Source organism: Psittacula echo (assembly GCF_963264785.1).
Source record: "Psittacula echo genome assembly, chromosome: 17".
Lineage (NCBI taxonomy): Eukaryota > Metazoa > Chordata > Aves > Psittaciformes > Psittacidae > Psittacula > Psittacula echo.
In genome coordinates this window covers 488688-514139 of record NC_137753.1, presented here as the reverse complement: position 1 = coordinate 514139, position 25452 = coordinate 488688, and the positions used below count along the sequence as shown (strand labels likewise).

The 25452-nt window shown below is 38.1% G+C and overlaps 1 protein-coding gene across 5 annotated transcripts in view; it reads left to right on the top strand.

Moving 5' to 3' along the window:
• Positions 1-25452, top strand: part of GNB1 (G protein subunit beta 1) — a 40437-nt gene that overhangs the window by 6767 nt on the left and 8218 nt on the right. For 2 of the 5 annotated variants that reach the window (XM_080631044.1, XM_080631041.1), the window contains exons 2-8: positions 10535-10586; positions 17340-17447; positions 18386-18424; positions 19119-19225; positions 19762-19825; positions 21525-21687; positions 23355-23421. In XM_080631044.1, the coding sequence (XP_080487170.1) occupies positions 17391-17447; positions 18386-18424; positions 19119-19225; positions 19762-19825; positions 21525-21687; positions 23355-23421 (497 nt within the window). In that variant the 5' untranslated portion in view covers positions 10535-10586; positions 17340-17390. Of the gene's footprint in view, positions 1-9009; positions 9073-10534; positions 10587-17339; positions 17448-18385; positions 18425-19118; positions 19226-19761; positions 19826-21524; positions 21688-23354; positions 23422-25452 lie in introns of all 5 variants that reach the window. The other 3 variants (XM_080631042.1, XM_080631045.1, XM_080631043.1) reach the window with 3 other exon arrangements.

Below are 25452 nucleotides of genomic sequence, written 5' to 3'. Positions count from 1 at the left end.
GTATGCTTGTATCTGTCCAGATGTGCCTTGCAAGCTGCTGCCTGAGGTGGTGGTGTCCTTTTGTAATTGATGTGGAATGTGGCTTTCTTTTGTGATTAGAGAAATTGAACCATCCTGGTATATTCTGTTTTAAAATCAGAGCATTTTGTAGTCAGCCCAACTGTTTGGACTTTTGTAGTATTTGAGGCATTCACCAAAACAATTGAGGGATAGGAGGTGGGTCAAAGCTCCAAGGCTAAAAGGATACAGAAGATGTTATGAGCATGCGTTTTTGTTGGTGCAGAGATCTTAAAAGTTATCTTCAGCAGTGAAATTTGTGAGGCCAGGCAGATTGTTCTTGACATAAACAGCATTGACCAGAAGGCCCCCAACTTATTTCTTATTTTAATATGTGTGTAGTATTAATATTTTCTAAGATCTCTGTGGTAAAAGCCAGTGCAGTAAGTCTGTTTTTTGCCATATATGTAGTCCTGTTCCATTTAGGTTTATTTAAATTGTTGAGCTGATATACCTTGGTTAACAGCAAGTGGTTCAATGTGTTGAGCATCACAATGCTTGAATCTTATATAGAAAAAAAAAAAACCCACACCAAACATGTTTCAGTGTATAAAATACCATAAGTTATAGTTGCGTAATATAAAACTTAGTATATGGGTTTTTTTCCAATAAATGAAATAACAGTGCTCAACAAAGCAAGCCTGTACATGCTTCAGGATGCTGACAAGAATTCCATTTGTGGTCCTCTTTGCCTTTTCCTGTTTAGTTCCCCAGACTCTTTTCTTCAGATTATCACACCTTCCTCCAAATGCATTTGTTAGGTTATTTTTTTCTGTTTGTCTAGAAAAACAAAGTAGATGTGATAGTCTGCTGAAACCTTTGGTACTGAAAATAGGATTATACTGTACTAATTAAAGAGTTCTCTTTGTTGAAACATATAGTTGATATTCCTGTTGCAAAATCATTGTGAAGTGGTAAAATGCTGAAGGTACACTGCTGTCTATTTAACGAAGGTGTGGTCTGTACAAAGATCAGGAATGGTTTGCTTGATGCTTATGGCAATTTAATTGTGCTTCAGGTTACTACATCCTGGATTTCATTGAAAGTTGAAGTTAAAGTTAACGTACAGTACTTTGGTTAAAAGACTCTATAATACTTAAAGAAAATTAAATAATTCTGGACAGGAACAATTAAAATTTTAAAATCTTGACAAAGTCGTGTGTCTTTAATAGATGCTTGAGAAATTGGGGAAGTGTTTTTTTCATGTGTGAAAATTCAAATATAGAAACTTTGGGCATTGAAGTCAAATTGATTACTTCAGCTTACTTACTTCATTTATTCTTGTGCCTGTGGACGATACATGAAGTTTCAGCATTTCAGGGAATACTTTGTTCTGGAAAAAGCTTCATTGCTGATAAATAGGGAAGCAGAACTTGTGCAGAACCTGTGTTTGAGGCTTTAATATCTAGGCAAACTAGTCCACAGGTGTAAGTATTTAGGTATCTGATTATTCAAAGTCTCTCATTAGGCTTGAATTTGATGTACTTACAAATTCAGGATATTCAAGTTAAGTTATGCAATGATTTTGAAATTAGAAAACTGTATCCTAATCAAATGGAGTGAAGCATCTTGAAGAAAAGGGGGGAAAAATCTTAAAACCACTATAAACTTGGAAAACGTAAAGATAGAATGAAGTTCTTTGAGACATTTTAGAAATCTTGGGCAAGTCCTTAGACTTGAGAAGATGCCCAGTCATCTTCATGTTTGCTTCTAGCCTGACTTCTCTCTCTTCCCTTTAACTCGTACTAAAAGATGGAACTCATACTAAATCAGGCATTGGGAAATCCACTCTGCTACTATGAGGATAAAATATAAAGCATTTGGACAGATTTTCTTGGGATAAGATGGTATGTTAAGCTGTGTCACCTAGCTAATTAATTGGTTTTGATTTCTCAGTCTAATTTATCTAGTAGTCATTTTTTTGCTCCTTATCCTTGCTGTTGTGAGCTAAACTCAAAAGGCCTCCTTCTGGGGAAGCCGGTTGTTGCTGCTTTCCATGAGGAAGGGTGGCACAGGCATCTTGTTAAGCAAATCAAGATGGACAAATAGTTTGTTGCCATGTGCTGTGCTGCAAAACTGATAGTTCAGCTTTTTGTTAATGAGCAGCTCTGCTCTTACAGAACATGAAGGAACTTAGGAAAGCAAGCTGAGGTGGAAGCTGGAGTTGGAAACAACCATGGTTTTCCCAAGTCACTATCCTTAATGTTCTGAATAAGGTGGAAGTGACCAGTCTTCAAAGCTCTCTCCCCTTCTGTTTTCAAGGGGAGTGAGTTGACACATGGTGTACTACAGCTAGTGTGTTCTCTGTCTTCTGATGTTTTGGGTTTTCTCTTTCTTAATTCCCACCCTGGCTCCTATCCCTTGTAGGACTTGTGTTCTTTTATTCATATTTTCCTCTTTATTTCAATCATCTAACCACATGCTTACTATCTAGAGGAGTACAACTGCTTCTTAAAGACTAATGCCAGACATTTTAAGAGAGTTAATGCAGTACTGTAGAAAAAAAAGAACATCCAAGGGTGAAAGCAAGTGTTTGCTTTCTTGTTGTGATGCTGTTCCTGAGCTGTACTTTTTGTGTCAGCATTAAGTATTGTATCATTGTCTGCTCCTAAACACTACTTCTGCGTCTAATGGCTTCAAGGTCTCCTATGTTACTCTGCTTTTCAGTCTGGCAACCTTGCTTTGCTTGTTTCTGCTTCTTCTGTATCTTATTTTGTATCAAAGGTACACATCAAAATAGAGCAATTGCTGGAAGAAATTAAAGAGCTACTGGAGGTATATAAATCATTGCTATCAAAAATAATGGAACTGCTTGCACATTGAGTAAAGATGGCTTACATTGATTGCAGGGCTAGAGAACAAAGTATTGCTCGGTCTGTTTGGAGTAAAAAGAGAAGTTATGCCATATTTTAATCTCTTCCGAGTATTCTTTTTTTCTGCTATATGCATGTAATACATTTTGTTGATTTTTAAGGTGGTCCGCTGAAATACTTTTTATCTTCAGACTGCTGCTGGAAAGCAGTTATTTCATGATGTAGCTTAATTTCTTTTTAACTGTGAATCTTTGTTAGTCTCTTACTGAAGATCAGCCTGCTGTTTGGACACTTAAATTCTTATTTCAATGAAATAATTAGCTGAAGCTTGGCTAAGGTTTTCAGCACTGTTGTAAAGAATTAATATTTTTCTTGTAGATGATCTCCTAGGCTGTTTTGTGTAGTCTGTGTAGCAGAGGCACAAAGAGAGCAGGTGGTTTGTTGTTCAAATGTCTCAACTACTGCATTTTTGTTGGGGCAGGATGTGATAGTAGTTATAGTCAGGAGGTAGTTACCAATCAAGTCTTGTCCAGCCTGTCCCTAAGATGGGGTACCTTTGTTGCTTCTGTTGGACTCTTGATCTGCATGGTAAAGCACAATTCAGATTTGATAGAATATAAATTATCTTGCTACTCTGGAAACATAAGGTGTTTTTTATCAGTGTTTTGAGGGCCTTAGTGCAGTGAGACATGTCGGCATCTGAAAGTTTTCATTTAAAGTCTGCCTACATGCATAGATTAGGGGGATGCTTTTTCAGAACCAAAATTGTCCAGAAAAGACCACGTTATATATGTGACAAGTTGTATCAGTAACTGTCTCCCTTGGCTTGAGTAAAAGTATGTTGACTTGCTTGGCTACTTCTTCGAATTTTAATTATTTGATTTTTAAGGATGTAAAAAGTATTGCTAAATGTAGCATTCTGAAAGCTCTATTTTTTTAAAGGGTGTAAGTAGGAAGCAGCCAATTCTCCTTTGACTCAGTTGACTCTTTCCTGGCTGGCATATGTAGTATGAAACGGATGATTCAGCTTCTGTTGATAAAATAGTTGAGCTGAAATTTGTGGAAATACAAAATACAATAATAGCAATTTCTATTAATTTTCTGTGCTTATGCATGTACACAGTCTTACTGATATCTACTAGTATTTTTCATATCTAATTTTGCTATTTTTGCTTCTGGTTTTCTGTATTGTAAAGAAGTGATCATGTAGATCATTTCCTCCTCTAACATAATAAGTATTGTGGTGAATATTTTAATGTACCTACCGATGTGACTGTAAGGGTAATATCTGAAGCAATACATTATTTTTAACAGGGTTGAAAAAATCATGCCAGTACAGATGTGTTGGCAAGCAGAGCTGAGAGAAATATCATTCAGGGTTTTGGAAAATACTTGTTCTTCTCTTTACGCTTTAATCCCCAGATAGCGGTAATTGATCCATCTGATGGATTTTATTGTAATCTCTGGGATTTTGGTAGCAGGAGGTGGTGTGATCACCTACCTCTGCGCCACGTTTTGCGTACAGCTATTCATCTGCTTGTGAAAGCATGATCCAGCCAAGCTTTGTTCTCCTCAGCACCGACTGTGAAATATTTGGGGAGAGCTTGAGCAGAACATCATCATGTGATAGAGAAACACATTAATCTTTGGGAGGACTTCTTGAATATATTAAAATCACAAAAAATGTCCTGAAGACCTACTGGAAAACTGGTATATCTGAAAGTGACTTTTAAATAAACAGTCTTGGCAACTTCATGAGAATTGGCAAGAATTATTATTCATAATGGGATTGCCTATTCGTAAATTGTGGATTACAAACTTGTTTTGTTACCTGAGCAAGTGTGTTTCTAATGCAGACTTCTAAAAAAAAAAAAAAAAAAGGCAAGTACACACATATTTAGGTGTGTAATGTGTCTTTATTTGCTGTTTTATGATTCTGTCACCGATTGTCACACTGGGATGGTGTGCAAACTGCTTCTACAACAGCATACTTCCATTTCTAGCTTCTAGGAGACAATGTACTGTGTGTAGCTTGCATTCTGAACTGCCCTAAGCCCGCTACCCAGGGATTCAGCTGATTTAGATGAGAGATTATGCATTTTCTGATAAGATAATGAACTTGAACTGTGGCACCACTGGTTTAGGTCCCCCAGAGAAGAAATAATTAATTTCTTGTTTCTGGGTTGATTTTAGATTATTTTGCCATTATTTTGTTCAGCCTCTCTGCAAATGCCTTGCTGATAATGCTTCACACCAGGCAGCCTTCCCATATCTGACTGATTTGTGCTATAGTTTTACCCTTGGGTTTTGGTTTTCTTCCCCTCCCGCCTTTGCTTCCTTAACACTTCTAAACCCAAACTATGAATTCATTCTCACTATTATCAGCTTTCTAGATAGCTCATGCTGTGTGTGGCTTTTTTTCCTCTTAAGTAAAGGCCTTTAGTGTTCTTGATGCTCAAGGGCTTATGCAAAAAAATATATTTCCTAGACAGGGTAACTAAAACCTTTTTGATTTGTCTCTTGCAGTTAAAGTGCAAAGTGGTTTGGGTTTCTTTTAGTCTGTAAGACCTAGCATTTTGTTTCTTCAGCTCATGAATAGTTAGTTGTGTGTTACAGGGAAGGTGTTTGCATACAGCAATATTTGGTTGCATAGTCTTACCTTTGTAGCTGCTCCTCTGTTCATGGCAATAATATGAATACTAAATAGTAAAAAATATGGTGTGTCAGTGACATTATTGAAGTAGGACTGCGATATCCCTGTTGTGCTTGTGCTCTGCCCTGTTCAGTTAAAGAGAGATTCTGGAGAGTTTACAAATGAAGTAAAAATGCCAGTAAAAACTGGAGAGCACGATTAAAGAGTTGAAGGAAGCAATGAAAGGTGATAGTTGAAGTGAGAAACAACTGTTCAGTTACTGTAAGGCTCTGCATATAGAAGCATCTAGTAATAAATGCTTAGTCATTTCTGTGCTCGTTAATTGTGATATATGCTCCTTCAGTGCTGCCTGGGTTTTGTTTTTTGGTCTGAAGGGAGATATCTAGTAGTATGTGACAACAAAACTGCTTGGTTTTGGGTAAGGGGATACTTTATTAAGTGACAATGTTCAATAATTTCTTTTTCTGATAAATGTAGCTAGAAATTCATGCACAAGCAGGTTCTAAGTTTTCCTGGCTTACTGGTTTGAAAACTTGCAATAAATATTATTAAATTTTGTTCTTAAAATAAGTTAGCTTGCTATGCCTGCCACTTATCAGGAAGTGTTAGAATGATCTTAAATGTGAATTTCTTTGAGAACAAGGCAGCAAAGATGTAGGTAGAAAATATTTTTACTTTCATCGCTAAGGTAGCAACAGTTATTAATATTTTTTAGCTACTTCAGAGATGTCCCAAGACCCCTCTTTTTAAAATAGTTTTATTTTAAGCATTTGGCTTTAGGCATTTTTTAAACTTGTAGTAATCAGTTCTTTTATTTTGTACATAAATTCTTTGCTGTTCTTAGAATGAAGATTATTTTTAAATAATACACATAGCTTGCAAATGCATTTAGAAAGGATTAATGCAGTGACCTGTTGTAGTCCAGATTTTTATGCTTAAATATTGCATTAGTATGATTTTTTTCAATGTAGGCTATGGGATTAGCATCAGGAAATACGAGTATTTTGGCAACATAGGGATGCTGTCTTCCATGAAAACAGCTTGAATTTGCTTACTGTTGGTGGCAGAGGGAAAGGGTCCACTTTACTCCAGAGCTGTTTATTACAAGCATGTGTCCCTACCATCATCTTAAGCATTGTTGTCTGCTTATTAGTATTCTATTTAGAGAAAGTGGCAAACTGTCAAAAAGGCTTATTTTTAAATACTTTTTTTGATGAGAAAATGAGTATGAGCCGGCAGTATGTGCTCGCAGCCCAGAAAGCCAACTGTATCCTGGGCTGCATCAAAAGGAGCGTGACCAGCAGGTGGAAGGAGGTGATCCTGCCCCTCTACTCTGCTCTCGTGAGACCTCACTTGGAGCATTGTGTGCAGTTCTGGTGTCCTCAACATAAAAAGGACATGGAACTGTTGGAACAAGTCCAGAGGAGGACCACGAAGATGACCAGGGGACTGGAGCACCTCCTGTATGAAGATAGGCTGAGAAAGTTGGGGCTGTTCAGCCTGGAGAAGAGAAGGCTGCATGGAGACCTCAGAGCAGCCTTCCAGTATCTGAAGGGGGCTATAGGGATGCTGGGGATGGACTCTTCATTAGCAACTGTAGTGATAGGACAGCTGATCTTTACTCTTGAGCTATCAATCTTCCTGTGTTTTATGTAGCTGTGAAAAATTTTTTTTTCTAATGCAGTCCTTTAGATGTACCAAGCAGAGTAGAAAATGTAATGTAACTGCTAATGTAACTGTTGCGTAATGACAGTTAACACTTATCAACCTGATACTTGCTTCTTTTGTGTGTACTTCATTCACACTAACATATGGAAAAACATCTCCTGAGCATGACTACTTCAGACAGAAACTTGGCAATTCTTCAATGCAAGAAGCAGCCAGTACCTCCCACAGAAATGGTCCAGCCACACTAGCCTTTGACTGCAGAAGTGTTTGCAGTAAGTTTTTGAAGGAGTTGGACAATCTAGCATTGTTCCTACTAGGATAATCTGCTTTGCAAACCTGTTAGTAAGGTATTGCTTGTTGTTCAAAGTTTATGTGCTTGGAAATTATAGACTCAGCAGGTGATTCCCAGAAAGAAAACATCAAATAGAAGAGAAGAGGTTGTATCCATTCACTTGAGGATATTTAGATTTGTGAATTTGTAATTACTATTTTATCCTTCCATTGGCTGTCCTTCAAAGCTGCTCTTGCAGGAGGTGACAGCAAAGACTAGGCTTTCTGGAATACAGCTCTGTACTAAACAAGAAAAGTCTGAACTGGAATTAGTGCTTGGAGGAGCACAGACACAGCTGCTTATGAAGACTGGCCAAACCTTGTTCCAAGGTCTGAGCCAAATCTTTGGTGGGCAGGTGTCTTGTGTGATGAGCCATCCCTGGCCTCATATCAGGTTATGTGTGAATTGATGGCATGTTTTAAGAAGCTAGAATGCTTTTGCTGCAGTTCAAATATTGGCCTTGGCATCTAGTCAGTGTATGTGTAAAGCAGGCTTAAAAAGGTGTGCTGATGGAATTAACATCCAGAATATTTAGGGTTTAAGTCTGTCATTGAATCCATAGGTCAAGAAGAAAAATATGTTTATACAGCTAATAGCTTTGGAGGGGGCTACAGTGAATGTATTTAGGAAGTTGTTTAATTTTGGAGAGTTGTTCAGATTTGCTGTGATGTTACAGTAAAATACTCTCCAGAGGAGCCTTCATGTGAAGGCTTGTTTTCTGGTGGATTTTGGAGTTAAGTTTTTAGGCTGGATTGTCACCTCAGTGTAACTACTTCAAGGAAAGTTGAAGAAAATCTCAAAGGAAAAATGAATATTAGGCTGTCAGCAGTTAGCGCTGTAGTAGGGAAGCTTTACCCAGAAGTGATGATACTTTGCTTGGAGCAGAAAACTGGGAACGTGGGGACACTGAGTACACCAGCTATGTATAGGGCTGGCCAACACAGGTGCTTTGGTATAATGGTTTAACCACTTGAACCAAGCTTAGAGTATTCTGTGGTACTTTTTGCTCTCTCTAGTTTTAGAAACCCCAGTTCCTGACGTTGAGAAGCTCAAGCTCTCAGCTAAGCAGGGCTGTAAGGGCTGATTAAGACAGTGTATAAAGCTTGTTACAAGAACTCTTTGCTGAACCAGTACTGTGGTGTGGTGAAAGACTTGGCCTGTAATTTTCATGTTGATTTTACCAAGCTACATTTTAGCTAAAAATGGAAGCTTGTGACAATGCAGATTCCCCCCCCCCCCCAGTTGCTTGTCTACTTTTGTTCTTTAAAAAGAGTTCCATCTTTAATTGAAAGTACCTCAGTTGCTAGGATTACATTCTGCAGGCATTGCAGGTTGCCTTCAGCAAACCCAACTGGAAGCTTAACCTGATTTTAAAAGCACAACTAAGCTTTGTGGAACAGTTTGCTGTTACGCTTCCTTACTCTTCTTGCAGGCTGGTTAAAGCAGCTTTTTTTTTGTTTGTTTGTTTTTGTTTTCCTTTTTTGCAGAAGGCAGATGAAATCTGCAACACCTCTCCTGCATTAATGAGGGTGCAGCACAGGACAATAATGGTGTGTGTTGTGGCCTTTGCTGTGGTGTATTCTGTGTGCTGTTAGTGTTCCAGCATGATTTTACTTGTTTACGTTTCAGAGAATACTTTCAGAATTTCATCATTTTTCATCTCTCTGCGGTGTAAGCAAATTTTTCCTGTCAAGATTTCTGAAAGTTGAAGAGTTGATCTTTCTTCAGAACTTCAAATGGTCATGTCATATGCTTGTGTCTTTGGCGGAGTTAGAGTTTGGCCTCTAAGTATGAGTTACTGTTTTATGTCTAAAAGCGTGGGTTTTTTTCTGTCAGTAGCCAACAAAACTGCTTACACTGTGATGATTACATAATCACAGCATTAAACTGTTATTCTATAAATAAGCTTGGATGAGGATGATCCATATCTTAAGTAGTTTAACCTCCATACCAGACACTGGAGTGGTTTGTAAATTTTCTAGCTAAGAGTGAACTGTAAAATCAGAAAGATGCATTATCTGTAATCATTTCAGCTTAAAGTACATGAGATTGTAGACTGGCTTTCTGATTTAAGATCATTTTGCTTCAGTACGTTCTTGCTTTGTGCTTAGAATAATCCTCTACTGTCCCGATGCACCGGCTTTGAAGATGTACACTCTGTGTTCACTGACATCACCCATAGCCCTTGTCTTGCTGTGTGGTACAAGCAAATTGCAGATGTTTTGAATGTATAAGCAGTTGTCGATGTTTTGAATCTTGGGGTGAACTGTAATTATGACTTCGTGCTTTCAGAGGAAAAAAATTGCTTCAAAATTTCTTAGAAGAAACTCTTCCACCTTGCTAAAAAGCCAATTTGTATGTTAAATCATTACAGTCTTCCAGACTGCAAGTGTGTGAGTTTTTTAATGTGTTAATGCTTTACTTGTTAACATCTTTAGTGATTAGGAGTCATAACTCTTCTAGAAGAGAGTTGTTCTCTGGCTTGAGCTCTTTAGTAGGAGGTTTATGTAACTTCTTTTGATAAAATAGATACCTTGGTATTTCACTGTGCTTAGAAAGCTAGCATACCTCAGGAACAGTATTGAGCAGAAATAATTTCAATGCTTTGAAAATGCAGACTGGGGAGAGCAGATACCTTGTAGTCCAGTGAAAATTAGTCTTGTATGAGTGCGACAATGTTTTGCTACAGTCCTAAGCTCTCTAATAGTATAGACTTCTGTATCACCTAGGGGAGGAGACTTAATGATCTGAGGATTGCAAGAGTTTCCTTGGAAAAGAATGTTAAAAGTGACATGAGTGAGTCTTTTGGTCCTGTTGATATCAAAGCAATGCCTGTTTCCTTCATGATGACAAGCTGGCTGTTTGTTAGCCAGCAAAAAATAGTCTGTGCTTTGATAACATTTTAATTTCTGCTAGACTTGTTAAGAAATTGATGTTATTTCTTGACAATTGTACAAATTCTGGTTTTGTTTCTTCTTCCTTTTTTTTTTTCCTTTTTTTTTTCCCCTCCAGAATTTACATGTTTGACAGCAGAAGTTGGCTTTCTACTGTAGTGAGAGAAAATGTAAGTAAAGAAATAAGGTAACTTCTTTTTTCAAGTGCTTGAGAAACTCATACTATTTTTTAAGTAGCTAACTTAATGTTTTTAGCTGTTAATATGTGCAAGCCTGAAGTACCTATTTTCTGATTTAGCATGTGTATTCTTGTATCAACAGGAAGAATTTTAAAATGGCCAGGAAATTTGCTAAATAATAGATACTGGTGCCTGCCTTCATTCAGAAATGGAAGTGGCAAAGCAGAGGGGGACCATAGATGAAACTGTTTCATCTCAGTGGGGCAGGGAATTGCAATAAGTAAAATGATTACAATAGTCATTCTCTCATGAATGAAAAATTACTTATCTACCATGTTTGACAAAAGGCCAAATTTCTTTTGAGCAAAATGGCTCTTGTCAGAATGTTCTTTTCAATGTGTCAGTATTATTTAAACAGAACCTAAAAGCTTCAAAGGTCGTATTCTTTGCAATCATAATTGCTACTAGTATTTTTGGAACAGTGAAACCTTCATTATCTTCCAGACTATAACTTCAAATTTTTCCGCCTCTTGTGAAGCCTCTCAGTCCGTTAGGAGTGTCACTAGTTAGCCATATGTTGTTTAGGAAGTATTTGCTCAGTTGTATTTGTTGCTTCCCATTAATAGATGTTTACCTGTTTTTCAAAAAGCAAACAGCAAGTGAGCTCCTGTCTCTTTCTCTAAACCTGTCTTCTGAGGTGCTCTCCAACTAGTTACTTTGGTCAACCCTAGATACATACCTCCAGTGTTCTATTTTTGGAGGAGCAGAAACTGAACACAGTGTTCCCAGTGTATACAAACCATGGCTTTTCCTCAATGGCATTATAGTATTTTTAGGTTGGGTTTTTGTTTTTTTTCTGTCCTATGTTGTATTTAACCTTTTGTTTTAATCAGTGCTGGGTATTAAGCCAATGTTTTTGAGCTATATTCAGTGCATATTCTAAAGGGTTGTGTTTTGTGGAGGTTTGTTGTTTTGTTTTTTTTTTTTCCCTTCAAATAAAGCTGTATCACAGAAGTTTGTGTGATTCTTTACATTTGTGTTGTGTTCCTGCATACATTTTCTATGATTTTTAACTTCTAAAATTCTCTACTTTTTTTGTGGTCACCCTATCCGAAGATGTGTGTTCTTCAGGATCAGAAGGCACCCCTGCATTTTTTTTGTCTTCTCTTGTGGACCATGTAAATGGGAGAGACACCACCTCAAATTTGTTCCACAAGCAGTTCTGATCTTACTGTATTTTCTATTGAATAAAAGTCAAATAGGACTCAATATATACTTCCAATTAAATAACAAAACCCCCTCAGCTTTTCAAAGTCAATATGATGTCAAGACATTGGAACTAACAGTGGGTTGTGTATAATTCCTTTGTCATTGTGAAAATGTACAAGCTGCTGTGCATGTTGCTAATAGGATTTATGATATCTAATAGATTAACACAGTTTCATTTAATCAGATGACCTGCTATGAGATTGTCTGGTAGGCTTAACACGAACTCATTAGAAAGGCTGTAAAGTTTTGGTTCTGTTCTTGCAAATGATGTGCTTTGCTTTTTCTCTGACTGTTTTGTACAGCTGTACTGGGTACAGGGGCCATGTATATTAGCAGGGAAGGTGTTGAGGGAGCAAGTATCAGTCAACCTGTTCATCTGGGAGAAAGGCAATTTGGCTAACCCTCTTAGGAAATTACTGTGCATGGGTAATACTCTTAACAATATGTTTAAAACCTCTCTGTTACCAGACTGCATCAGCAATGGCTTGGTGGGTTTACTTTAGTTTTTGGTAGTAGTAATGTATGCTAAAAATATATTGTAGGAAAGAAAGTTTGGCCATCAAGGGATAGAAGTTCTAAATACTTGACTTAATGATAGCTGTGACTTCTAATCTGTGTTCTCTTCTTTTAATCTGTAGAGATTATTTATAGGATGGGTTATTCAGGATAATTTTTGTTTTGTAATAATAGAAATGATGTGAGAAGATTAAATAACGGTGTTTAGTGAACATCGCCTCATTGCTGTTATCAGGCAGTTGTAGAGAGGAATCGTGTTTAACGCAAGAATATATATGAGTTGTATTCCAACTCTGCTCACTTTTACAATGTAGACAAGCATAGTGTAGTCTACATCTAAATGTGATAGTATTAATGATACCTTGGTTTCAGTAACTGGACTTAATTGGATAAAGAGCTTGAGCTCTGGAAAGGACATTAGAGTTGTAACAATGAAATGAGTGAATTCTTCTTTAGCCCTTGAGTTATCACTGTGTTCTGCATAGTGAGCGTTACCTTTAAAGTGAATTATTATACTGGGACCTTATGTCTGTCTCCATTTGCAGGAAGCCTGTGGGAGTTATTTAGATTTCATATGGCTTCCTATTCAGTGCAAAGATTGTTCAGCATAATTGAGTGTATGGACATAGAAATTTTCCTCTTACATAGGAATATAAGTCATGTAGCTTAGAGAAAAACAGACTAACAAGTTGTTAATTTGAGATGCATAACCTGATAAATCCTTTTGAAATAGCCTAATCATGAGGTTTGATCTTATATTGAAAGCTGAACTCAGTACTTCATTTTTCCTGCTATGTGGGAAACAGGAACGAAGGGACTCTTCTATGGGTAACTTCTAAGAGGAGATTAGAGACTGGAGTCATGTGTGGTGAAGAACAGTTAACTACCTTGCAAGTCTGCATCTTCTTGTCTCTAGTAAGAGCAGAATTATCTACAAGGTATGCTTGTCAACAAGATTAGGAGGATTTAGGCTTAGAGCAGAGACACTTACTTAAGCACTTCAGCCTCTGGAAAGGTCTTGAGTGGGTTCAGCAAAGTAAATGTGTTATTCTTGAGAAGCCTGCCTTCAAGAACACAGTAACGTACTGAAAAGAAAGCGAGGTAAGGATGGGTTTGGCTGCTACCTATTTCTTCACAGCTGTGGTGATAGTTTGGGTAAAAGGAGTGTGGAACTTGAATAGTGACTTTTTTTGCATGAGGTTTGTTTGATTTAGAAATTAGTAATGTCTTTCAGAACTCCAGAAATAGAAGTATCATCACTGTCAAGCCTACAGTTTCTTCTAGAAATGTTCTTTTAAAATGGGGTTAAATGCCCTTAAACATGCCAAGAAACAAGAAATGTTTCATGATACTCAAATGTGCTAGTTTGCAATGAGCATATATATATAGATCGTATATTGAACAGTCTCTGCTTGTTATTTCTAAGAATAAATCTGAATAAAAATTTCTCATGTATTGAGAGAATAGATAAAAATATTTTGTTTTCCCATACATTTTCCTGACCTTACCTGTTGTTCTTGCCCTTTTAAAGTTTTTGGTTTATTTTTGTTTTGTAATTCTAGACACCAGTAAACTCTGCTGATTTACAGTAATCAGTACAGAAGAGGATGGAACCCTTTATTTCCCTATGGATTTCATGTTTCTGACATAAATTTAATTGCGTAAGACTTAGTGTAAAAGAAATAGAGGAATAGCCAAGCTGGTTACCCCATACATTTTAGTCTGCTTCAGAGAACTCCTATATTTTAATGCCCTGGGCTTCATTAGGATTTTTGTTTCCTGAGTGCTAGTGAGTTCCATCATGTTGGCAGGAATTGGATCTTCCTGTTGATGTTGAAACAACAAAGACTACAAAGGGAATGTGGAAATGTAGCTTCAACAATTACAATGGATGCTGTCAGAAGTGCAGTTTGGAGTTGCTTGGAGTGCATAGGGGCTAACTTGTAACTCTGAAAGTACCTAACTTCCAGATGTGAACTTACATGGATCTATGGTGTTGCAGATGAGGAAGACATCAAGGGGTGTATGCATTCACCTACTAATTGTCATGCAGTGAATATTGAAATGCGAGTCCTGCCTAGCAAGTGACTGAAGGTCAAGATCCATACATGCTGCTTGTGACAACAGTAGTTAAGTTCCTTAAACTCCTCACTGCCTGTGATAAATCGAGATGATATCTTGCATGTAGGTGTAAAGGTTTCTGTAGTGTTGATAAACCATTTTGAAGTTACTTATTAAAAGGAAGCTTTCCTTAAAGCATTAGGGAGTGACTGTTTGGATGTGGAGTTCACAAATAGAGCATTTTTAGGAGCTTAATTGCGCACTAGGTAGGGCCTGGGTCTTTTGCAATAGTACCCTTCAGTGCATGCTATATTAAGCAATAAGGCCCAAGCATGAAATAAGCTTGTATGATTTGTTTTGACCTCGGTGTGTGCAAATAATCCAGAATGAAACTACAGGGTTTGGTTTCTGTGAAGTGGACTTAATATAACTTTTTCCTGTAGGATTAGTGTTCATCTCCTTAGGCCTCTCCTGTTCCATACAAAGAATTATTGTTTCATGTAAATGCAAGAGAATTCTGTTGCATAGCACATAAATTCTGGCAGAAATAAATTGGCACTATTTTAAGCAGCATTACAGGAGAACATGTCTGCTTTGACATTAGATTATTCATCCTATTATATTTTTAAATAGAGCTGCATGCAAATCTTCAATGTAGTTACCTGTATCTCTTTGCAGCTGGAATTCTGGTGTCCTAAGTCTTGATCCTAATCCTGTCATTGAGTTGTTGTAACCTTGAACAGAATGCATAAGTTTTGGATCATGATTTCTTTCTCTGAAATAGGAATGATACCATCTCTGAATTCTTTGTACTCTGCTTGGAGAGGCTGGTATTTGCTTAGTGGTAAATGGGCTTATATATTAACTTGAAGAATGGCAGAAGCAGAAATGATTATCTAAAAACTGAAAGATCTGAAAATTTGCAGTTTATTTGTAAGGACAGTCTTCAGAGTTTCTTAATTCATGACAAGACTAGCACATATTATTTCACAATGTGTGTGATCTACACAGGAGCTCTAGACTGTGGTGACTGCATGTTAAAAACTGTAGAGAGACCCAGCCACAGTTTGTTTTGTCTTAGATGTAGAGTGAACAACGCATCTTGAGAAACAGAAGAGCATTCAAAAGAAAAGAAGGTGGTTATAGGATAATAAAACACTCTTGATGGGTTTTGTCTTAACCGGATTTGACTAAGCTGAGCAAGGAATCTTAAAGGGACTTAAAGATGACCCTGGCACCAGAAGGGAGAAGAGACCTCGTTTCACAATGAAGTGAAAGGGCTTTGAAGCTGTGTGGATGGAGGGTTTGAGCCAGGAGCTAACTAGAATTCCTTTTCCTAAAATATTGCATGTTTCAGAGAAGAGTATAGATTTATAAATTATGATATGGCAAGATTTGACATTTGTTCCTTTAGCTCTTTAGTTTTCAATACTAGCTACTGTGAAGAGACCTGAGCAGTCTGGTTATGTGGGATAGCAGTATTTAGGGAATGTTCAAGTCTTAGTAAGTCTTTTGAAACTTCTTTTCTTTAGACAGCAGGGCTTGCTCTTTTGCTTTAATTTGCCTTCACAATATGCTTCCTGGTACTAGTGGATAAAAATGTGGAAGTTATCTTCCTCTTTCTCCTTGGGAAGGGCTTTAGGGAAAAAAAACCAAACCGAACAAAACTGCGTGCCTGCAAAGATAAATAAGCTGATTAAATCTTAACAGAGTAATATGTAAAGCTGCTGGCAAAGCATTTGCTTTAATAGTAAAAGGTCAATTCTGGCTAATAAGATGTTCTAAACACACACTGCCAGTGTTTGTTTATAAACTCCAGGTGGTCTGTGTAGCATTTGAAAATGGAACCAATTATCTTGATCTGCAATAAAAGATAAACTTCATCAGCATGTTATATATCAAGCTGCAGAGTTTTTGAAATAGTTTAAGAGCAGCTGAGTTTTCAGTGTGCAGTACTAGTGAAAATGGCAACAACATCTTTCTGGAACAGTGATTTTCAAAGGTAAGTGGTATACTTAATGAAATTTGTATGCTGGTTATATTGGAAAAAAGTTCAATAGCTGAGGAACTCTACCGGCAGTAGTAGAGAGTGTTCAGTGGTAGGTGTGTTCTGTTGAGCTTCTATTTTGCTGACTGTGGAGTACGGCAGACAGAGGGGTAACATTAGTAATTTGGTCCTTCTCGATGCTAGAAAAATAAGATTCTTAGATGGGGAAAATGTCTGTTGACAGCAGTTTCTGAAGCTCCTCAACTTACCATTCAAAAAAATACTAGTTTTATTCTGACAACATGTTACTATTGGAATGCATTCTATAAGTCTCAGGGAGACATTTTAGCAATTAACACAAAATCCTTAACGACATTTGTGAGTGATCCTTTTATCTAGATCTTGGAACAACATTTCTCACAATTGCTGTGTTACAAAAGCCATTCATAATGGCTCTTACAGCATTTTGTAAGTGATTGTGTCAGTCTGTAAATACTTAAGGGGCTTGCTCTTTGATAGGAGAATTCCTTACTGTATTCTTAAGACCTACAGAGAAGTTCTGAATTTCATGTCTAACATTAGTGTTATCTGTTGGTTCACTCTAGGGAAATTTGAGTTTATACAAAACTGAATCAGAAAAACACTAATGAAAAAATCCAAATAGGAGCCCTGGAGGGAAGGAATGAGTCCAAATTATATTTTATTTTCTGTGCTGGCGAAAAGCTAAACACATTCAAGTGTAGTAACACCTTATTCTGAAGAGATTTCAGAGAAATTTTTTCGCTTGTATTCTAGTACTTATAAACCAGTGTACCTTTTGTTTCCAAGAGCTGTTTGAGATGGGTGAAAGGACTTAGTAATCTCAAGCTCTGACCTGGACTAATTTTCATTATCACCACTTTGTCTTTCAGATTTCTGATTGTTTCAGAGGTGGCAGTGAGGCACACCTTTAGCACAGGAAAATGAGTGAGCTTGACCAGTTACGCCAGGAGGCTGAGCAACTGAAAAACCAAATCAGAGTATGTATGGTATCTGACCACAGTACAGATGAGTGGTTATTTGTGTGGCTTGCAAACAGAGATGGACAGAAATGATGCATTAAGCTACATGGATGTTGGGGAGGGACTCTTCATTAGAGACTGTAGTGATAAGACAAGGGGTAATGGGTTAAAACTTAAACGGGGAAGTTTAGATTGGATATAAGGAGGAAGTTCTTTACTGTTAGGGTGGTGAGACACTGGAATGGGTTGCTCAGGGAAGTTGTAAATCCTCCATCCCTGGCAGTGTTTTCAAGGCCAGGCTGGACAGAGCCTTGGATGACATGGTTTAGTGTGAGGTATTCCTGCCCATGGCAGGGAGGTTGCAACTAGATGATCTTAAGGTCCTTTCCAACCCTAACTATTCTATGATTCTATATTTTCACATTGTCAAAGTTAATGTGGATTTTTAGAAAGGGCAAGCATGTGTGACTGCTTTAGGAAATCACATTTTGGTCTTTAATATTGCTTAGAAAAGAATAGTTACACAAATAATGCACGAAATGGATTAGATCAAAGTGAATATTTACTGAAGTGTTTCTGAGCCAGACCATAACCAACGTTAAGCAATCTCCTGCTTAAAATAAGGTGTCAGCAATGAGATTTGTCCAGTTGAGTCTCAAAACCCTCCAAGGATGGAGCCTATCTGGACACACAGTTCCATTGCTTGACTATCTTCATGGTGAAAATCGTTGCCTTTTTCTCAAAAGAAGAATGTTTGGAAATCAAATGCTCAATATGCTCTGTGTTTTAACAGCAGGCAGCATATTATGTTCATAATGCAGTTAGGGTGGGTTCTCTGATGGCAAGCAGAAATGCTTTCTGAGCCTTGGTTTGAGGGTGCTGGATCATCTTGACAAAACAGATAAGGAAATGTAGAGAACTTCTAATTTCTCTGTTGCTTTTTTCTCCTGCTGCAGGATGCTAGGAAAGCATGTGCGGATGCCACCCTGGCTCAGGTAAGTATTTAAGTTTAATATGAATTATCCTTTATCAATTTTTTTAATTTTGCCTTTAGGTGGTTCCTTAGAGAAGTAAGTAAGTTGTTTGTTTGTCCAGCTTGAGCAATAGTTTCTGTAAGAAGTGTTCTGTTACAGAGATGGTAGTAGTACAGTCTTGTTACCATTATAATCTGAACCATAATACTTGCTGAGATTAATTTAGTAATTTCCACATAATGCTGCACTCCTGTCTGAACTGCTGCTGAACCTGAGCTAATACCTTTGCATCTTGCTATACTGACACATTTTGATCCTATTGGCTTGGCTTTAGCCAACATTAACTTGGGAATTCTGTACTTTGTAGAGTATCTTGTGGAGATACAGTGGGGGCATTTCTAGAAATATACAGGGGAGTAGAAAACTGAGATCAAACATTTGAAATCCTGGAAGTCTAAGAACATAAGGCCTAAACAAGGTAATTTCTGAGTGTCTTTATAAATGCAATAGAGGGCCTGCTTCCTTAATTTGATAAAGATGTACTACACAAAATGATGCAGCTTTAGATTAGGCGATTTTTAAAAACTCAGTCAATATTCAAAACGTGGGACTTGGGTCTGCATTGGTATGCTTCTTTAAATGTATTCACGTATGTTGTGTTACTTCGGGAACTATGAAGTGAGAAATTTGGTGTATGACACCATTGCTGTTTCAGATCACAGCCAATATTGACCCAGTGGGGAGAATTCAAATGCGCACTAGAAGAACGCTCCGGGGACACCTGGCTAAAATTTATGCAATGCACTGGGGGACTGATTCCAGGTGGGTGCTGGTTATCCAAATCAGATCTCCTGGCATCACTCTTTGGAAAGTTGACTGTGCAAGACTGTTGTTTTTCCTGTTCCTACCACTAGGAACCACTAATTCCAAGAGAACTCGGACAACCAAGAGAATTTAGAAACACTTACTATCTCTCTTTTTCCTATTTCAAGAACAGTAAAACCGAAACCTTATTGACACTAGATTTCCAAAATCAGTGAATCTGAAGCCTGTTTATAGAACACATAAGCACTGATTTCATGCAAGTTTTCTCCCTCAACTGAAATGTTAGTTACATTGTTTTTCTCAAGGCAGAAGGTATTAACATGTAGGTGTTCCATCACACATTTCCATAATATTTAGCATTGTAATTGAGTACTTGCAAAATAATTTTGATAGTGCTAATGACTGAATTGGGTAATGCTGAACTGTACTTGAGCTGTTTCAAGTACCTTAGTCTTGATAGTGGAGACAGATGCCATCACAAAGATCTTCCTTCTTCCTCCAATGATAGTCTTTATCTCCTGTTTCCTCTCTAGGCTTCTAGTTAGTGCCTCCCAGGATGGCAAACTTATAATTTGGGACAGCTATACTACGAACAAGGTAAGCCAAACTGGTATGTTGCTGTGTAATTAAATAGTGAAGACACAGGAAGGAAATGTTACCTGTCATGAATTTGGCTGCATTACTTGCATAGTCCTAAGACAAAATTTTGAATTCTACAAAACAATGAAGTTTGCATTTGAAGAATACAGCAGTGTATCCTTAGGAGCAGAAACAACTGCAGCAACTTTAAAGCTGGGATTATTGTTGAATCCCAGCTGTGAAACTAAGGAGTCCATAACTTTACTAAAGAGTAATAATAATAATGTTTGCAAAGTAAAAATAACCCCTCCCTTTTTTTGCCTTCCTCCTGTGAACCCAGCCTGCAGGCAAATCTGATCTAAATTACTGTAACAACTGAAAGATAAGACGTTAAAATAATCTTTATTTAGCATGATTTCCATCTCAGTATCTTCAGTTCTTAGATGAATGCTAGTTAATCCATGGTGTCATCAGGAGGCAGAGAGCAGCTTTCTTATCTTGGGGGGAATGGAATCAGAGGTTGTTGCTAGACTGGTGGAACATTTACTAGAATCAGAAATGGAACTCTTCAGCTGCAAAAACTTCCTCTTCCTCCTGTACCTCTTGGCAGTATTGATTCAGTGAAAAAGCAATTGAGTTAAAACCAACCAAACAAAAAACCCCACCACCCCCCTGCTCCAAAAGAAGTAAACCCCCCCCCTAGACCAAACCACAGACCCTCTGGACTTTGAGGTAGGAAACACCTTGGTGTTGAAATAGTATTAAATTTGACTAGGTAGCACCCAGAAGCCACTAATTCAAAAATACTTGAGTGACAGTCTGCAGATGTTCTTTTGGCAGTTGCAGCACACATTGGAAGTAACACAGGTGCCATAAATATAATCTTTTCCTAATGATAAAATAAAATGGCCCAAGGTGAATATTCTGATTAGATCCCTGGTAGAAGACTTCCAAGAATGAGCTGATTGTGGTTTTAGTGAAAGGGATTGGATTTTCAACTGCTGATTGCTGCAGGATTGCAGATGACTGTAGCAGCAGAGGAACAGACAGTAATCTTCATTTGAGAAATGCAGGAAGATTGTTTATATTGCATGAGGTCTCAATATGTGTAAGGATATGATCCCTTTCTTAAAGGTGTTGTGAACAAATTTGAAGTTAATGAGTTAACAAGAGAGAAAAGGTTTAGCTTCCATAATTTTTTAAGTGGAGTTCTTTGCGCACAGAATGATGAGGAAACATGGGGTAGTTATTTAAACATGAAGATTGATTGTCTGCAGTGGGTTTCCAGAGAAGGATTTAAATGGCAGTGGAAGCAATGGTTTCATTTCTTGTTCATTCATAGCAGTGTCTAGGCCTAGAATTGGCAGTTTTCCTGACTGTACTTGGAAGTCAGTATTTTCCTGAACCTATAATAAACCCATAGTCATCAGAGTACTGAAATGAAATAATTTAGTTTTTACTAAAATTGCTGATTAAACTGGATTTGGGAAAGGCAAGTTGAGGTTGTCATTATGTCATTACTTGATCTGACAAGCTGTAGTACGTGCAAGATAACCTCAAAATAGTTTGATACTCAAAAAAAATGAAGACTTTTCACTGTTTTCTCGTCCTTTTGATAAAAGGATGATATATGTCTTAAGACAGGTGAAAATCTTCCTGATGATAACTAATGAATCTGTTGTTTTGCAAATGAAATACATTAATGTGTCTGTTTCAGGTGCATGCCATTCCCCTGCGTTCATCTTGGGTCATGACTTGTGCATATGCTCCTTCGGGAAATTATGTGGCTTGTGGTGGTCTTGATAACATCTGTTCCATTTATAACTTGAAAACTCGTGAAGGGAATGTACGTGTCAGCCGTGAACTAGCTGGTCACACAGGTGAGTGCCTCTTCAGAATAATCTAAATTATAATCACATGGTGAAGGTTTTCTTTTAATCTTTTAAATATAATTTCCTAAATAAAAATATATACTTCATTGTGCAGCTCTATTTTTCGGGCAGGACCTTAGCTGCTTACTACCTGTTGTTAAATAGCTTTTTCTCCTTCCTTTTCAAAACTTTTTTCTGAAGGATTACAGTCTTTGAGCAGAAGTGTAATGACAGTGTTTTAACTTTTTGCAAGTGAGACAGCTGCTTTCTGATGGAGCTTCTATTTACTTGCAGAGATCTGAGTTCTCATTGTTTCCTCTTGTTTCTCCTTTTCTCCCTTCTCCCCCAAATACAGTAAACATAGAATTTTTGCCTTTGGTTTCTGTTTCTAGAGTGAACTGTATTGTGATTGATGGGGAGAGACAGGTAGACTTGTAGGCATTACCTGGTAAATTAGGATGTAAACTTTAGCTGCAGAGTTATCTTAGTGACAGATGAAGCAAAATTCGTCTGGTTAGGTAAGAGGTATTGTTAAGGGTTTTTGAAGCAAGAAGGCCCCTCATGGTACTTAAAAGCTGGTGTCTTAAGTGTGGGGGGTGAGTTGAAAATGTTTCTGATTAAACCAAAAGACTCAGTGTCACAAAGTACCTTTGAAAGCAAATTCAGTGGCTGAAGGTATTCTCACTTCCTACAGAATGTACAGTTAATGGAGATGAGTACCTTACAAGCAGTAATGACCTAGAAAATGTGAACTGCTTTTGTGTATTTTCTAATAATGGGCAGATTGTATTTTTGTTTCCTTGTGAATAGGATTGGAAATTTTTCAGAGGAAGGCGGGGTGGGTGGTTTCATGAACTCCACTGAAAATTAAAACACTGGCTATTTAGTAGGTACTCTGGTCTCTTGTAAAGCTACATACCACCTTTATGGTCTCTTTGTTTCCACAAAGAATGTAAGACAAAGGTAAATGGCTCTGGAGAAAAACTCTTAACAGTTCCTAAAGGAAATTGTCAGGTGGGCTCTGTGTCCTAGTTTTCTGCCTGTTGAGCCTCTATACAGAGAAAAGAAAATGGTATAAAGACTGTTTGTAGAAGGAAAATAAGATTACTCGGAAATAAATAGTTACACAGTAATAATTTGTAATGATTTTTTTAATACAGAAGAAGTTAAGTGTGAATTAAAGAACACTTAATGCTATTTAATTCTTTCAGCTGTTTTTCTTCCGAAGCATGTTTTAGGTAATTTAGAGGAATTGTATACCCTTTGGGTGCAGTTAAGGGTATGAGAATGTAGTGTTGATTTGACCTACCAGGTAGTGGTTGTGATGGGACCAGTAAAATGATTTCTGAAGAAGGTACTCTTCTTTTTTCCCCCCACTGCCTGCCCACACTTCAGAACACAAGGAAAACTATTTAGGTTTGCTGTGACACTGCTGTGTCCACAGTGTACCACTGTGCTAGTGTAGCGGTTGGGCTTGGTCTGTAAAGAGGCAAACTGCATTTGATCCAAAACATTTGAGGGTTGTATATGTCAAACCTGTCTGTGTTGTTTTTTAGGCTTACATAGTAGTAGTTCTTGTTGCATCTTCAGGAGAGGAGGCAGCAACATGTAAGCAAGCCAGTATGTGATGTGAAGAGTAATCTCTGGTCTTATTCACCAGCTTGTTTTGTTTTCAGGATACTTGTCATGCTGTCGCTTCTTGGATGATAACCAAATTGTCACCAGCTCTGGCGACACCACCTGGTAAGCACTAAAACTTTGACATGATAGTAATAACTTTTCACAGCTCTACTATGGAAGGAAACATTTCTCTTTGTAAACCTGATAGTCATCCAGAAGAGTAAATGTGATTTAATTATTGTTCATGTGTCACATTTTTAACTAGTAATGGGAAACTTGGACTTTCAAGTTTGTTAGCTTTGGCTGTTTAGTTATGCCCATATTCTTAAGAGCCTGACCTAATTCTGTCTGTTAAGATTGTATGGTTTATTTATTTTTTTTTCCCTAGAACTATTTTGCTTTCAGAAATGTATTAGACTAATGAATTTCTCAAACTTGCTTAGTATTTTTGGTACTTATTACTTAAAAAGTCATACTTAGATTTTTCTAATACAGAAATCAGTTTGTTGCTATTCGTAAGATTTCCTAGAAAATATTCTACAGTGACAGTAGATGGTTTGTTTGGTTTTTTTCTTTTTTAGGAGAATATAGGTATGTAACTCAATAAATACTAGCTTCTGAACAAAAAAAAGACCCCAATCTTTTTTTCATAGGTTTTGTCTATTATATCTAATTTTTAAAAGCATTACAGCTCTTGCAAGCAGCAGTTCTTATAGCAAAGAGGTTGTCTAATCATAGAATCATAGAATAGTTAGGGTTGGAAAGGACCTTAAGATCATCCAGTTCCAACCCCCCTGCCATGGGCAGGGACACCTCACACTAAACCATGGCACCCAAGACTTTGTCTAAACTGGCCTTGAAAACACTGCCAGGGATGGAGCATTCACAGCTTCCCTGAGCAACCCATTCCAGTCTCACCACCCTAACAGTAAAGAACTTCCTCCTTATACCTAATCTAAACTTCCCCTGTTTAAGTTTTAACCTGTTACCCCTTGTCATATCACTACAGTTCCTAATGAAGAGTCCTTCCCCAGCATCCTTATAGCCGCCTTCAGATACTGGAAGGCTGCTATGAGGTCTCCACGCAGCCTTCTCTTCTCCAGGCTGAACAGCCCCAACTTTCTCAGCCTATCTTCATATGGGGGGTGCTCCAGTCCCCTGATCATCCTCATGGGCCTCCTCTGGACTTGTTCCAACAGTTCTGTCCTTTTTATGTTGAGGACACCAGAACTGCACACAATGCTCCAAGTGAGGTCTCACAAGAGCAGAGTAGAGGGGCACGATCACCTCCTTCGACCTGCTGGTCACGCTCCTCTTGATGCAGCCCAGGATACGGTTGCTTTCTGGGCTGCAAGCGCACACTGCAGCCGGCTCATGTTCAGTTTCTCATTGACCAACACCCCCAAGTCCTTCTCGGCAGGGCTGCTCTGAATCTCTTCTCCGCCCAACCTGTAGCTGTGCCTGGGATTGCTCTGATCCAGGTGTAGGACCTTGCACTTGGCATGGTTAAACTTCATAAGGTTGGCATCAGCCCACCTCACAAGTGTGTCAAGGTCTCTCTGGATGGCATTCCTTCCCTTCAGCTTATCAACCGAACCACACAGCTTGGTGTCATCGGCAAAGTTGCTGAGGGTGCACTCAATCCCATTGTCCATGTCACCAACAGAGATGTTGAACAAGAGCGGTCCCAACACCAATCCCTGGGGGACACCGCTCGTTACTGGTGTCCAGCTGGACATTGAGCCATTGACCACAACTCTTTACGTGCGGTCATCCAGCCAGTTCTTTATCCACCGAGTGGTCCACCCATCAAATTGATGTCTCTCCAATTCAGAGACAAGGATGTCATGTGGGACAGCGTCGAACACTTTGCACAAGTCCAGGTAGATGACGTCAACTGCTCTGCCCCTGTCCATCAGTTTCATAGCCCCATCATAGAAGGCCACCAAATTGGTCAGGCAGGATTTCCCCTTACTGAAGCCATGCTGGCTATCACCAAGGACCTTGTTGTTTCTCATGTGCTTTAGCATGCCTTACAGGAGAATCTGTTCCAAGATTTTGCCAGACACAGAATTGAGACTGACTGGTCTGTAGTTCCCTGGCTCATCCATTTTCCCCTTCTTGAAAATGGGGGTTATATTACCCTTTTTCTAG